We start from the raw sequence: 15547 nt of genomic DNA on the forward strand, positions 1-15547 counted from the left end.
CAAAATATTTCACTAAGCTGTGTTTCGCAAAATTTATTCATAGATAATTTATTCTGATCCTATTAGGGATCAGAGAGGGACAAAGCATTGCAAGCTCTGGGCAGTATCTGACTACCATGCTTGCGCAACAGAAGTGCCCCCCCCATCCTCCCTATATCTGTTCTGAGGCATGTGGAGAAAGGGATGGGGGAAGTTCTACTGCGCAAGCGAATACCGCATTGTGATGGCAGCCTGCTGCGCTTCTCTATTTGTAAGATTTAAACAGGCATTGCCTGAGGACTATCAAGCCTATCTTTTTAACTACATGAGCAAAAAGTACCTACATGAGTACTACATGAGCAAAAGTACTACATGAGCAAAAAGTACCGAAAGACTGACATTTTCTGAATGCTAAATACGATGCCCACTTCTGCATCCTATGCTTTGTAGTGATAAAACTTGATAATCACTGGCATGTGTTATCTAGGCATGCCACATGCATGGAGCCACTTTTTTTTTTTTTTTCAAATTCTTTTTATTATTCTTTCCATAAAGAAAATAAAAACAGACATGCGCATAGATAAAGCAGAACATAGTAAAGAAAAAAAAAAAGGAGAAAAGAAAGAAAAGAATTACAAACGGATTAAATAGAAAAAATACACAAGTTTTCTTATTTTCATAGTTCTCCTATAACTTAGTTGTTTCTTTGAGGACTTCCTTCAACTTAGCCGCGAATCATACAAAATACATAAATAAAGTTACACGTTTCCTCGTTCTTATTGTCGTTGTGTCCAATTTTGTTCTCTATTTTCCTTACACAATAACCATAGTCTGTCACAGTACATCTCTAAATCCCTCTAGCGTTATTTGTCCCTCACTAATAACTTCCAGATAATCAACGTACTTTCCCCAGTCCTTGATGAACACTTGGTCTTTTAAGTATCTGATTTTCCCCGTTAGTTTATCGAGTTCTGCATATTCTGATAATTTAGATCTCCACTCCTCCACCGTTGGGGTTTCCTGCTGTTTCCACCTCTGGGCTATTAAGATCCTTGCAGCCGTGACTGCATAATATACCAATCTACAATCCTCCTTCTTTATCTGTTGCAATATCCCTAGCAGAAAGATTTCTGGTCTCTTTATGAACGTGTACTTTAATATCTTTTTCAATTCTGTGTATACCTTCTCCCAAAATTGTTTTACCTTTCCACACTCCCACCACATGTGGTAGAAGGAACCCTCTGCCTCTTTACACCTCCAACACTTGTTGTTTACCTTATACATTTTTGAAAGTTTCATAGGTGTTAGATGCCACCTATAGAACATCTTCATGACATTTTCTTTTATCGCGGTACACGCTGTAAAATTCAACCCATCACTCCATAATCTTTCCCAATCCTCATATTGTATGCTGTGACCTATGTCTTTTGCCCAGCGAATCATTACTGATTTAATTTCCTCCTCCCCTAAATTCCAGTCAAGGAGCATCCTATACGTTTTAGATATATTTTTCACCTTACTGTTTATTATTTCCATTTGGAATTTCGAATCTTTATCTGCGTAGCCTCTTTCTTTGATATAAATTAGAACCCAAAACACCACACTGGTTATCACCCCTTGAACTAATCAGCAGGAAAACTACCAACATGGGAGGAAACTGGGCAACATACAATCAGTTAGTGACTAAAGTAGACGGGAAATGGAGAACCAAACCTTACGAGCAGATAAAAGAATATGTTTACGATTGGCTTAATCACCAGCAGGTTAATCAGATGCTTAGTAAGGACATGCATGGAGCCACTTTGTACATTTGTGGCATAATCCAGGGGTTCTCAAACTTCCTTCCCCCAGAGCCCACTTGAGGTGTTTGACCACGGCCCCCCACTCTCAAAATGGTGGTGCAAGGGCAGTGCCAGTCATAAAATGGAGACAGGTGGCTTCTGATATAATCAGCCAGCAATTACTGACATCATTTTCAGCTAAGAGCTAATCTAGCATTGGATACTTTGCCACTGCAATCTTTACCACTGTTTTCCTTGTGGCAAGGAGTTCCACAGCTCTGTCTTGCTCTGGAGCTATTAACAGCCTCTCCATTTTAGTCAGAATCTGCTGATCCAGAGGTTCTAAAAGGCATGTGTCCATCTCATCCCCGCATGCATTTCAATGAATTTTTACCCATCTCTCATCCCCTACCCCATCTTCCCTTCATGCTCGGCTTTGTACCTTATCCACCCCCCTCAACTGCCAGGGTTTTTTTCATTCCTCCTCCCTGTTTCTTAGACATTCACTACTTTCTACCTATAACAATTTTTCCAATAACATCATATTTTCAGTTTGTTTTAGTAATCTTTTGTTCCATTTTCTTATTTCTTTTAAGAACCTCTTCTGGCCCTTTCTCCTCGCAGAAGGGAGACTTCCTCTCCTGCTCCAGCCCAATGCCTGTCTCAGCTGCCCCTTATTATTGATGCTGGCATTGGTCAAACCAAAAGCCCATTGCATGGCTGATAAAAGTTTGGAGCCCAGCAGAATCCTGAGGGACAGATATGTTCTGCCTTCACCTCCCAGGTAGAGGCTATAGGAGTAAAGGGAGAACTGCCTGAGACCCTAGGTTTGATAGCTAATGCCTTTCTCCCTATTTCACTCTAGATACTGGCCTCCACCAAACAATCAGCTTGCTTAAGGCTATTATCCCTGGGGCATGTTTGCCTATTTAGCACTTTGTGGAAGCCATAGAACTAGGCTCCATTTAAACATGGTAGACTTTGTTTTATATAGACACACAAACACATGCATCACAGCAAATTCCACTGATGGCTACAGGTATTAACCATTTGCTTGTTATAATCCTGTCTTCCTCCAAATAACATAATAGCAGCTTCTCTAAATTTAAGATTAAATAGCAGGATTTGGACTTTGTATTTGTTCTGGTAACTGGATCAAATATCTGCTGATCTGTTACAGAAGACAGGCTTCCAATTATCTCATTACTGAAGATATGTCGTCCCCCCCACAGTAGAAATGAAATGAAATGAAATGAAATGTATTAATCCAGCTGTTTCTTCAAAGTCCCCAGTTAAGAGAGCCAGATGACTTTAAATGGTTGGGTCTTCTGGCTTTTGTTGTAGTAGTAGTAGTAGTAGTAGTAGTAGTAGTAGTAATTTATTATTTATACCCCAACCATCTGGCTGGGTAGCCACAAATGTTCTCCTCCCCTACGGTGGAAGCATTGTGGGAAGTTACAACTTAATATTCATTAGGATTATTAACCATAGGATCACATGCTTTGCTGACTTGCACTTTGACACTGTTTGTCCAGCCTTAAGCAATGGTTTGCTTAAGACTGGGCACCTGCAGAGACTATAGAAACAACCCAAGAGATGTGATGTGCTGCTCCCCACAGCTGCTTTTTATTCTTAAAGCTGCTGACAGGCCCTAAGCCCTGCCTCAACCCTTGGACTACTTGCGAAGGCTAAATGCACTTGCAGGTGTTTTCAGTGAACCCCCAAGGCAGCTCTCCGATTCCTTACGCTTAATCTCTTAATCCAGGACCACCGGTTCAGTGGCCCTAGGGGAGCCACTCATTGGTTCTGCTGCTCTCTTGCACTTTCATTTCTACGCAGCATCTCCTTTGTACCAGCCAGCGTGCAGCTGTTGGAATTGCCACCGGCCAGCTGTTCAGCAGGGTCCCTATGGCCAATCCTGCATCTTGCCAGCGCTCTTGTAGCTGTTGCTCTTCTTGCTTCCTTCTGTAATAGTTTGGGACGAGGTTGTTTAAGTCATTAACAAACAAAGAGAATGGATTTAAAGTTATCCCAATTCCCCACCTCTACCCCACTGTAGTAAAAGCTATACACTAAAAAACTTTTTTTTTAAAAAAAAAGTGTCATCAGAAATCTGACTTTACATCCCTTCCTATGATATAAATTGCAGAATTTTTTAATGTAGTGTTTTGCTGTGAAACTGGGAATTTTGTTTAGATTCGTTTTTGCAGTGAAGGTGTTTGCTGGGTTTTAGAATACTTTAGCTAAAGCATATTAGAAGTTTATAGTATAAAAACCTGCTGGTTTATGGTTCTAGAGCATACGGAACAACAAATACTACTTGGTCATAACACTGGCTGCAAGTTAAGGTAGCTATTCTGATGTGTGGGTGGTGGTGGTGGGAATTATACATCATGAATGTCTATTATCTGGTTATGCTAATTCTATTTCAGAACACCCAGGGGGATCATTGTCCTGTCTAGCGCTGGACTACAAATGATAGGTGGCAAGAGCCTGTCCCAAGCTGGCCTTAGATGAGATAAAAATGAAACGCCAATTGTGCAATGCATTCATTTCCCATTTTCCTTTTTCCCTGTTAGGGAGTACAGGAAGAATGTGTGCAACTGAAGTCTAAGATTGAGTTGTTTGTGGGCACATGCAAACCCCTGGTAGAGCTATTAGCACAGCCTGCAGAGTTTGATTTCATACTAGCTTCACATCAAGGGAACATGCTGTTTTAAGAAACAATTCTCCCCTTGAACAGCATACAGGCTTCATCATGCACTGTGTTTTATCTGAGCCATGCATACCTGTTGAAACAGTTCAGACAAAGAGATCAACGAGTGGGAGCAACTTCAAAAGCCTATCACAAACACTCTGGCAGGTCCCTGGGGCCTAGCCTTAGAATTGTCACCGTAGTATAGAAACTGTAGGAGGAGAGAGCATTTGTCTGTGCTCATAACAGAGGGAAACAAGAGGGTGGAAAGGCGTGTTGAGAATACAGATTGTTCCTGGTGGTTTTGTTGATGCGTTTTCTTTTCATATCTAAGAGACACAAACCGCTCAGCCAGGTCTCCCTGTATAGCACTAGGCCTTGTGTAGCCATTGTCTGATGGCTTGCTCACTGTGGCTGAGGAGCTGCCGAGTGCTACCATCGTGCTAGCTGAAAATCTCTGGTATCGGATAGCTCCCCTACATCACAAGTCAGTTCTACATCTGTCAAAATCCATCCAGTCCTGAAGTGGCAACGAGATGCCAGTTTTGAGGGCCTGTGGCGTGTTAAGATGATGTATCCAGCATCACACAGGCAATTGCTGTTGACATCCCTAGCAAGACCTGACAGTAACATGTTGGAAAGCCTCCTGCAGCTAGTATATTATTAGCTACATAAAGATGAGGTTGTAAAATAGATTTTCTCCTCAGTTCTATGCAAATAATAGAATTCAACCAAGCCGAAAAGAATTTTCTGTTTCTTGGACAAGCACAAATTAAGAAGCTCACAATGTTTCAGTTGGAAATATTTTTTTCTACAACTAGCTTTCTGGTAGAGCAGAATTGCTTTGTCAAAGTTTTGCTGCTTCTTGCTTGATCAGAAGCAAACTGCAGCTATGCAGTAGGGTGGTTCAGCCTCTCTTGCTTAGGGAGCTCTGTCCCCTTTGGGTGCATGCCATTATCTTTTCAAAAGATTTACATTCTTCTACAGAAAAGATGGGGAATGTGCCAGCAGATGCAGCACAGTAGCATGGCAAGCCTCTACATCCTCTTGTTTCCTCTTACCCCATAAGAAGTTCTCAGGAGCTGATTGGTCCCCTCTTTCCCAGTGACCAATCAAAAGCCTCTGGCTAGACCTTAAGCATATGAAAGCAGTCCTCTCTACTGTTGTTACTCTCTAGCAACTGTTCCTTGGAGGCATTTGAACCTAGAGCAGAGCTTTTCAAACTCTGACTCACAACACGTTAGTGTGTCAGCTGAATGCTCCCTGCACTCCCCAAGGGGCTGGAAAGGGGTTAGTTTAACCTCCGGTTTGCCAGCAAAACTGAATTACCATAGTCACAAAATGATGCATGTCTAAAATTTATGTCACCAACAATAAAAGTGTGGAAAGCTCTGACCTAGAGATTGACTATAGCCATCATCACTAGTAATTGTTCACAGAGTTATTCTACAGTGGTCTGTCTAATCTTTTAAAGCCATCTAAGTTAGCGCTTGTTGCATCTTGTCAACGAATTCCAAAAGTTATTCTTTATGAGAAGAACTTTCTTTTGTCTGTCCTGGACCAACTGCTAATGGGTCTCTTTGCTGAATCCCAATAAGCAGGAAACTAGCTACTTTCTCCCCACCAAGCACAAATCTTACATCCTATTTTTTTTCATTAAAGGACCCCAAATGCTAGATCATTTGTTGGGAACATGTTTCATCTTTAGCAGCACTGTGGTTGTACTTAGTTAAGCTCAAAAAATATAATTCAGCTGGTAACTGCATATCATTGCAGATATGGAGAGCTCTATTTCTTTCTTCCCTCCAACATGAGGACCATTCACTTATTCTCGCTCTCAGTGTCCTGGGGATACCCAGCCCGATGGGAGGGGTATAAATAATGTTGTTGTTGTTGTTATCAACCAGTTACCCATCCATGAGGACTTGTCCTTTTATCCCATAGCAGTGAAGTTTGTTCAGGAAAGAACTATCTGTGGCAGAAACCATGTTGATTCTTAAATGATCTTTTAATAATGCTCTCTACCAGTTGACCTGGCCCAGATGATAAGCTAACTAACTTGCAATTTGCATGATCCTGCTCCCTTTTTAAAAGTGCTACATTAGACTAGAGTAGGAAATAGCTAATGCCATCTAACTTTACAAGAACATTGAGTCAATATGGCACTCTCCAGAGGTTTCTATCAGCCCTAGCCAGAGTGGCTAATGGTTAGGGAACGTTGGAAGCGCAGTACACAACAACTACCCCTTCCCAAGCACTTCATTTCTTGGTCACTCTTGAGTTCTTTACACTCCCTCCCTGGAAGTTCAGGCACAAGTCTCTGTCCTACATCTTCCACTGTTGACTATATACAGTGAATTTATTCAATTTTGCTGCTTTATCTTCACCCATTTGTTTTCTAGCAACCCAAATAGCTTTGTTCAGTTTCCTGATGAATTTTAGAGATTTTTTTAAAAACTTTGTTTCACTTAGCTTATTGTCAAGTTAGATTTGAGCAAGTTAGATTCCTTTTCTAAAGGAAGCTTACTTTTTTTTTACAACTTCCTGAATGTATCAATGACACAAACCTTTATAGACATAATAATATACATAATACTACTATTGGTATATATTCTAGCTATGTGTATCATTATGGTCTAAATGAAAATTCAAAACATTTGAGAGATTTGATCTTCTTAAATCTCAACTAGTCCTCTCATTGTTTAGAATTCTTCCTCTGCAACTAAGACACTATATACAGTAGTTGTTTGGAATAACAACTTTCAACTTGGCTGTTTGAAGCCCTAGAATGTCACCTACTCCCTAATGACTGAACAAATGCAACTGAAGATGTTTCGTAAAAGTGCATTACTTGATTGCTGCCACCCCAGAACTTGTATTAATATTGTCACTCAACCTAAGTTGGGTTTTTTTTGGGGGGGGGTGAGCTGCTATGAGGATGAAAGACAGGATTATGGCCCAAGTATAGCTAGCCTTAAGTGCAGAACTAGATTTTGCTTTCCATTCTTTCTTGTAAAAGTAGAACACTGGCACTTAATGATTCAAAATGAACGCCAATATTAAGGTGTTAAATGTTATGACAACAGATTGAAACAATATTATTTACATGTGACACTTATATATAAAGAAACTTTATTTTTTTTAAAAAAAATTAAATAGTCTCTAACCCTTAACTGCACCGTAAGCATATGCATTACAGGAGGAAACAAAGGCAGAGCTCTGCTCACACGACACCATGCAAGTACAATGCCAGGAACTTCTTGAATGTGTCCGGTTGATAGCCATGTATTCCAGCTGGAATCTGTAGGGGGGAAATTTTGGATTTTCAATGTCTGTCATACACATTAATACAGCAATACATTTCACTGTGCTCAAATACCATCTTAAGTTTATTCTCATCCTGTCCCTTCCCTGAAACAAAGGAAAGGAAGCAATTTCTTGAAGAGGATATAAAAAGGATTCAAACAACTTAAGGTTTTGTGTTTGTTTTTTTTACTTTTGGATATCCTGAAGAGATGCTGTCAGAACCAGGCTCTAATCAGCCAACATGCACTTGAGTATGGCATTATCATTAAGGCATCTGTGCATGCCTGTTACGTGTACTTTTACAATGTTACACACTGGTCATTTCTGCTTCTAATGCACTCTAAGTAATCACATGGGTGCTAGGCATGAAGCACCTCAGTGCTACTGAGAGTCTTAACTTAATGATGTTCAGGATGCCCGCTATTCTAGTTTCAGAGAATTAATATGTTGCCTTTTAGTCTCCAAGCTTTTCTGTCTAAACTATAAAGCTAGACCGAGTTCCTGCGGCAGCAAGTCATTCTATCTTCATCAGCATACCCGGACAACTTTCTTCTTGATTACTGGACGACTCCTGAAATCCTCATACAGAAGATGATCTGCATCCATCCAGGCCAGGTTTTTAACACCATTGCTAGAGTCTAGGTCTGTTGTATTCAACTGGAACACCAGGAAATGGAAGCGTTGGCCATCTGTAGCCACAGTCTGCACAACAATGGGGTTCTCCAGGACCCTGGGCTCATCCTGGAAATCGGCATGAGAGGGAAGTGTGAAATAAGAAGCCATAGGATAAGCTCCGTTGGTCAAGAGAAATGCTGTACAGTAGTAAAAAGAAGAATACTGCCTATTTTATAACTGGGTGAAACCGTGAATGGGTTCAATTCTTAATTTGTTAATGAAATAAAGATAAAAAGGCACACAGTGTGGCTGTATCAGAGGTGGTTAACTTGTGGCCCTTCAGGTGCAGTTGCACTGCAGTTCCCATCATCCTTACCAGCGGAGTCCAACCACCCTTAATGAGCCACGGATTCCCCCATCCCTGATTTACTCTTAAGCTTTGCCACCCGAATGTACTTGAAAACATGTAAAGTTGTCTGTCCACATGTGGATAACTGGGGATAGAAGGTAGCGCAGGAAAGGGTCACAATGGATGGTAGAAAGATGCTAGACAGCAGCGCAAACATCTGGCCAGGAAAACATTTTGAGTTGATAAGACAGGCTAGCAAGACAGAGAACTACAATTATGTCTGATTTTAGTTTGGGGGAAGAAGTGGCACCTACTTGGAGGGTTTGCCAGAGGCCAAGCCAAACCTCAACAAAAGCTGCAGGACTTGAGGACAATCTGTGACAGCTCTCCATGCTCATAAGTTCAAATACCAACTATCAGCTAAAAAAGCTGCTTCAATCCCATTGGGCTTTTTTCCTCTTCTGTTCAGGTACCAGACATTTACCAGACTATTATTTATTCGGTATTTTATATGAGAAAACCATGTTGAATAGAGTACCATGACGCCCACAACTGACCTAGAATTCAACCAAGGCTTTTCAGTTAGACTCCTGGATGACAAGGACCATACAACTTAGCAACAAGAATTTGTTTTCCTACATCAGTCAGTCCCCAACAATCCCACACTCCGTGTGGACAGCAGAAATGGAAAGTGCCAGCTTTTTAGGGGTTTTTTAAATGCAACTTATGGGTCACAATACCACAGTGTCCTAGCACTGCCAAAACACCAACTCTGAAACACACCAAGCTTCCATGTGGATTTGCCCATGGAAGGTTAGAGAGCAAAGCACAGAAGGAGCTTCAGCAAACTTTTGCCTCTGAGTTAGGATCAGCAGCTAGCGTGGTGACCATTACTGGAATGATTGGACGAATAGAAGCAACTAACTGCCATCTCCTAATTTGGAAAGCATATGCCATAGTTTTCCTGCAAAAATCTTAATACTCACCCCATATAGCTCCTTTGCTTTGGCCAGAGCATTCCCAAAAGCAAACATTATCATTTTCGCCTGAAGCTGTGGTGGCCTCATTTTACGTACGGTGTCATACTGAGCAATGTACACAGTGTGAGGATAAGGGTATGGGTACCCTTCTCGGAAACCTAAAGCACAAATCAGGTGATAGTTAGATCTCACAACTCATTGCTCAAGAAGAAGACAATTTCTAAAGTACAATTAAGAAACCTGACATTTTAGTGTATTGACTTCAACCCCCTATTCTCACATATGCCATCTGATACAATCTCATCCATAACAAATTAACTTCTGTGAAAATGATTTTTTTCCCTTAATCCTCCAAGCTCTAGGAAACTCACCTGTATCATTTTTAATGTCATATGCATTAATTTCTTGAAGGTCAATTGTAGGCAAAACAGGGTAGAAGGTTTCTAAAGTGTGGTTTTCAGTGGCTAATATCTCATCTTTGGAGGCTATAGGCCGTAGAAGGTTCGTTGCATTCAAAATCTTCCCGTGGGGACCACGAACCTGAAGTAGAACAGATTCTGTAAAGGAAAACAGTGGACTGTAAATAGATCCTTCCTCAATAGAACTATGCTGAAGCTATCAGCTGACCCATATAAATACCATTCCAAAAATGCTCTTGTAATCCACTAGCACAGGGGGCAATCTCCTTTTCTGTTTGGACAGCAGGTACTAGCACTCTCCTATTCATGCTCCCTCCCATGTTGAGCAAAAGAAGACCTTCACGACTTCCCATGAATATGCATAGCTAAATGTACAAGTCCTCATTGATTGTGGATACTTCCCATATACTTACTTAGGGGAGCTTACTGTTGTTGTATTATTGGAACCATCAATTTCCAGAAAATGTAATGGCACGCCCTTGGCTAGGAAGGGCACCTAGGCTAGTGTGGATGTCAATGAAACATGGTATATTTTCTATAAAGGGTTTCTGCCCTCCAAGACTGAGAGCAAGTGGAATCAGTCACTACAGGAACTGGGTAGGTGGTCAGCAGATCAAGCTAATGAAATCATTTGGTTCATGGCCAAAATTAAGATCATATTTTTCGATCAAGCTCTATTATTTTCAGGAACACAAGTCCCAAATGCTTTGAGAACATAAACTACCAATACGTATTTTACAGAAATGTCCTGCTAAAGATCCAGCATTTATATCAAATGTGCACATTTTGCAAGTTTACAGTAAAGAACAGTCCCCTCTAATTTCAGGAGAGCTATAAAAGCCATTTCTTTACCAATAAAATTCCATAAGCTTCAGAGCAAACGGATCATATGCCTTTATTTCTTAATGGTGAGGGCTGACCATATTTCCCCAAGGAGGAGCCACCACTGCCCTGTCCCACCACACTCCTAGCATCTCCCAGGGGTGTGGCCATAAGCAGGGCTTCTCCAGCTGACCTTAAGGCAATATGGTGGACAGAACAGGGAGAGGTGTTCTTTTAGACAATTCTACTGGGATAAAGAGACATACCTCGTTCCCATGCAGCTGCCACTCTGTGGTCTTGAGCAAACATTCTTTTACCCAATAAGGGGAATTTGGCTGTCATCGTCCTGCATAAGTGAAGCAAGTCTTCTAAAAGTACAGGGCTTCAGAACAAAAAAATAACTAATTTACTGACAGTGCCCAAATCACAAATTATTACATAGCAGGATTTTCATGGATATTGGTTTGTAAATATTATAGCATTTGCAATGGCTAAAGGCATGTTCAGGCTCAAATGTGTGTTACACTTTACACTATGTTTCCAACTAGTGTTCAGAATTTGCTATGTGTATTTTGCACCTGACTATTGGCCACTTGTGACTAAGTGAAGGTGTCAGGTGCCATCCTGGTGCCCAGTCATCTCCCTCATCAGGCGGTGGATGCCTGGGGATCCTCGGATCTGGACTGTTTTCACACACTAGCAACATATCCTGCAGAATTCTACCCATTATATTTTATCTGCACAATCAGAATGAATTTCAGAAACCAAAAAGTTGTATTGAAAAATACAACTTTTGAGTCGTCTGGCCCCCAAATGGCAACCAGACATTCCGTTTTGGCAAACGGAACGCTGCTTTAAGGAGTCATTTGGTGCCTAGCTTATGTATCTGAGTTTCTAACACTGTTCCCAACCACCCACGTTGAGCTGGAAGGTCTGCAGCAGGCTCCTACTCACCCTCACTTGCACATGAGTGGAAATTCCCTGTACTTGAACACGTTAATGGTCAGGGACTAGGGGGAGTGCTATGCAGGCAAATACACTGAAGACCATTCATGTGTTCAGCCAAATGCCTTAACACAACTTCAAATTATAGTTACAGTTAATTATACATAGGATAGTACACCAGGTATTCATTATTAAGAATGCCAGGAATCAATAATTAAGCCAATCAGTGTTACCGGCAATCATCTGGAAACAATATTGTGCAAAGGCATAAGCAGAGCTACATTAAAATAGTTCTGTGCAAAAGGTAACCCAAATTCTATAGCAAGTCTCCTTTTGCATAATTTATTCTACTTCTAGTCATGGGTGATGACTGGAGGTGCGAATGCAGGTGGAGAGAGTTAATTTTTATTATTAGATATTTATCAGCAGTAGATTCAAAACAGTAATTCTTCTTACAAGGTGTAATTAATTTATGGAATCCATAGCCATTAAGACCACTAGCCAAATTAATGAAGGCTAGGTTAGGTCTATCAGCAGCTAGTGGCAAGGCAAGCAGGCTAGATCCCTATCTCCCCCACCCCTCCAATCACCAAATTTGACAGGCAGGAGCAGTGGCAGCACTTTGAAGCCCCAATGATCCAAAACACCACACATGGCTCTCTGCATGCACTGGTGATCAGATGTGCTTGCACAGAACCAGTGGTCTTTAAAGGTGTCTCTGCAAGCACCTAAGATCAGCTGCTTGTTGAAACTTGAAAAGAGCCACACAGGCTTTGCAGGAGCTGCCAATGATGAAAATCAGTAGAGCCTGCAACCCCCTTTTTTGGCACAGTCACATCTTTACTGACCAACAGGACATAGCTTGGCTAAAAGTCTTGCAGGGCAAATGGAGAGGCTAAACTCAGTCTTAAGCCAACCACTGACTTAAGAAAACCTCCTGATTCATAGCCAATGTACCTCCAAAGCTAGTTGCTGGGGGAGTGGCATCCCCTTTATGCTGAGTTTGTGAGCTTCCCAGAGGCATCTGATTGGCCAGAGTAAATAGCAGGACATTGGACTAGTTGGATTTTGGGTGTGATTTTCTTATGTCCTTAAGTGTGGTTAATAACCTACACTACTGCCCTATAGATTCTGAATGTTTTAGCAGTCATTCCTCAATCTTTCTTAGCCAGTCACTAGAAACTCATTTAAATTCATGTCAAGATTCTAAAGTGAATTCTGCACTTATACAGAATCAAAGAACATACACAACCTTATCTATAAGCTGTTCTCATTCAGAACAAAGGTGCAGAAGTAATTATTCTTCAAATCCCTCCTTAACACACAGATTTTCTATAAAGCCTTTGGCACAACCCCTTCAATGTTTTACTGTAACAAACCCAACTGCATGCAACCAAAATCATCATCCATTCCAGTCTCCCCTTCCTCTGTTGCTTCCCCATGTCAGATTTTTGACTGTAAGCTAAATAGGGCAGAAACCTGTCCTTATGTACTCTGTAGAATACCTCACACACCATCTGAGGTGCAGTAATAAAAAAGTAAACTTCCTAGTTTTTAATTTAAACACATACAAAGGCCAAGAGTACAGAATCAGTCTCCATGGAACATCTCAGGACAGTTCCCCAAACACTTGATAGTGAAAGCATGCTTTTTCTGAATTAAAACTGGACAGCACATTTGATTCTTACAGCCCCAAAAGTTGACTTTTTAGGGTGTATGAAAAACTAACTGCCTGTATCTCTGCAGGAATCACTACTCTGCAAGGAGGCATAAACTGATCCAGGCTATTAGTTCTGCTGTATTAGTCACCACACTGTTTGCTAACTGTCTTATTAAAAGAATAAAATATATAAGCTGTTATGACAATTTCAGAAATGGTCCCAAACAATGGAACAACAAAAAAGGAAACTTGAACCAAAGACTTACCAATAGGTTTCTTTAGGTACATCCTCCTCACTGCTACCCCAGAGGCGTGCATGATAAATGGCATTCTGGACTCTCTCATCCTGGTTTTCACATTGATTAGCTGGGTCATTGATTATGCTAAGTATTCGTGGAGGTAAACCTTGTGTCAGCTTTGTCTTGGTTAGCCACAATGCTTGCTTTACACCTTCAAGTAAAATAATATATTACCAGTGAGCATCTTTAGTACTGCACCTTGCACTTCAACCACTCTTACACGAGAACAAGGACTTTTCCACCATTCTTTTTAAGATTTGGAGCGGGTTGGGGAGAGCTATTCTAGAGACAAAATGGAGCAGAAAACCAAGACCACCTTAGAAATGCTGCATGCATTGCAGTTAATTACTTAACAAAACCTGGACAAGTCTAGATAAGCTGGCACAATGTGGCCCAACAAGTTTGTGCCCACTAATTTGCAGTTCCCACCTTCTTATAACTACCACCTTTAACAGTATTTATGCTTTCCAAATACTGGGCTTTTCTTTGAAAATAACGATTATGATGCTGGGCAAGATAAAGCAAGTAACAAATTTATTAAATAATTTTACATTGGGGCAGCTGCCTGAGAGAAGAGCCATGTGCCTGTGCTAGCCTCCTAGGCTGGCCATTGTCACCTGCTCTGCTCCGATGTGGAGTGCTTCTGGGAAAGGCCTGCTCTTTAGCAAGAGCCAGACAGACAGCAGTGCCACATCAGCGAGGAGACGGCTTGTCACCTAGGAAGCCAAAATCTCCATAAAGGCAGAGCTATAGAACTGTGCCATTAAGAACAGCCCCTTTAAAAACTTCTACACAAGCTCCCTTTCCCCTCAGGTGCTGTTGCTGCATGCCTTTTTTTAAACTGAGACTGTCCACTCCGAGAGCCTTTTCTAAGCTGCAGGACTGGGTGTCCATGCCATTAATAATGCCTGATCTGCATTAATGTCCATGCCATTAATAATGCCTGATCTGCATTAATGTCCATGCCATTAATAATGCCTGACCTGCATAACCCAAGCTCAGCTTGTCACTTCGCAGGCACCAACCTCTGGCCGGTCTCTTCCTTCCACCGCCCCCTGCATCGCCTGCCCTCGAGGACTCCCTCAGAGCTCAAGCCATCTTGACACGAAACACCCCGAAGCTGGACGGCCTTCCCCGCCCACCAGCCTCCGTCAGCGCGGGCCCCGCAGGCAGCCCTCACCTTCCAGCACGCGAGTCCGCTGGTGGAAGATGTAGCAGGGCCGCTGCTTGTAAGTGGGCATCTCCTCCAAGCGGGGGCCGCCGTCGTGCCAGGGGTCGTGCCACCCGCGCTCCCACTTGGGGTGACGAGGCTTGGCCAGCCATGGCACGCGGTGCAGCTTCCCCTCGTACGTCACCACGTCGAGCTCGGGAAACTGCTCCCGCACCGGAGGCACTTTGCGTAAGTACCAAGGCAACGGCGCGCCCGGCGGCGGCCCGCGCACCGTCCACGGGGTGCGGGGCAGCGGCTCCCGAGGACGCTTCGGCCCGTAGGTGAATTTGGCGCGGCGCTGCCCGCAAAGCGCCCAGCACTGCGCCCGCTGGGCGGGCAGCCGTACGGCCAGCATCGCTGCCTCCGCTCCACGTCGCCGAGTCCCCTCACAGACACCTCACCGCCCGCTGGCGGCCGCAGCCATTTTCTTTCCGCCTCCGAAGCGCATGCCGGGTAGAGGGGCGGGGCTATGTTGTGATGGACAGCG

At 42.4% G+C, this 15547-nt stretch overlaps 1 protein-coding gene across 1 annotated transcript; it reads right to left on the reverse strand.

Annotated features, from left to right (window-relative positions):
- Nucleotides 1-7570: 7570 nt before the first annotated feature.
- On the reverse strand, nucleotides 7571-15492 carry MRPL37 (mitochondrial ribosomal protein L37). The gene is made up of 7 exons (XM_082225678.1): nucleotides 15031-15492; nucleotides 13818-14001; nucleotides 11213-11328; nucleotides 10077-10262; nucleotides 9712-9863; nucleotides 8299-8502; nucleotides 7571-7756 (listed from the first exon to the last, which is right to left on the reverse strand). The coding sequence occupies exons 1-7, from the start codon at nucleotides 15413-15415 to the stop codon at nucleotides 7679-7681; spliced, it is 1305 nt and encodes a 434-aa protein (XP_082081804.1). The 5' UTR covers nucleotides 15416-15492; the 3' UTR covers nucleotides 7571-7678.
- Between the last annotated feature and the right edge of the window lie 55 nt (nucleotides 15493-15547).

Source organism: Podarcis vaucheri (assembly GCF_965113315.1).
Source record: "Podarcis vaucheri genome assembly, chromosome: 6".
NCBI classification, from domain to species: Eukaryota; Metazoa; Chordata; class Lepidosauria; order Squamata; family Lacertidae; genus Podarcis; species Podarcis vaucheri.

Excerpts from the sequence above, each read along its gene's own strand:
- MRPL37 (XM_082225678.1), bottom strand. The coding sequence starts at position 15,415 with ATGCTGGCCGTACGGCTGCCCGCCCAGCGGGCGCAGTGCTGGGCGCTT. Across the intron at positions 10,263-11,212 it reads GGCAGCTGCATGGGAACGAG|AATCTGTTCTACTTCAGGTT; the intron begins GTATGTCTCTTT and ends TTTCCTTTACAG. Across the intron at positions 8,503-9,711 it reads AAGCAAAGGAGCTATATGGG|GATGAGCCCAGGGTCCTGGA; the intron begins GTGAGTATTAAG and ends GCCGATTTCCAG.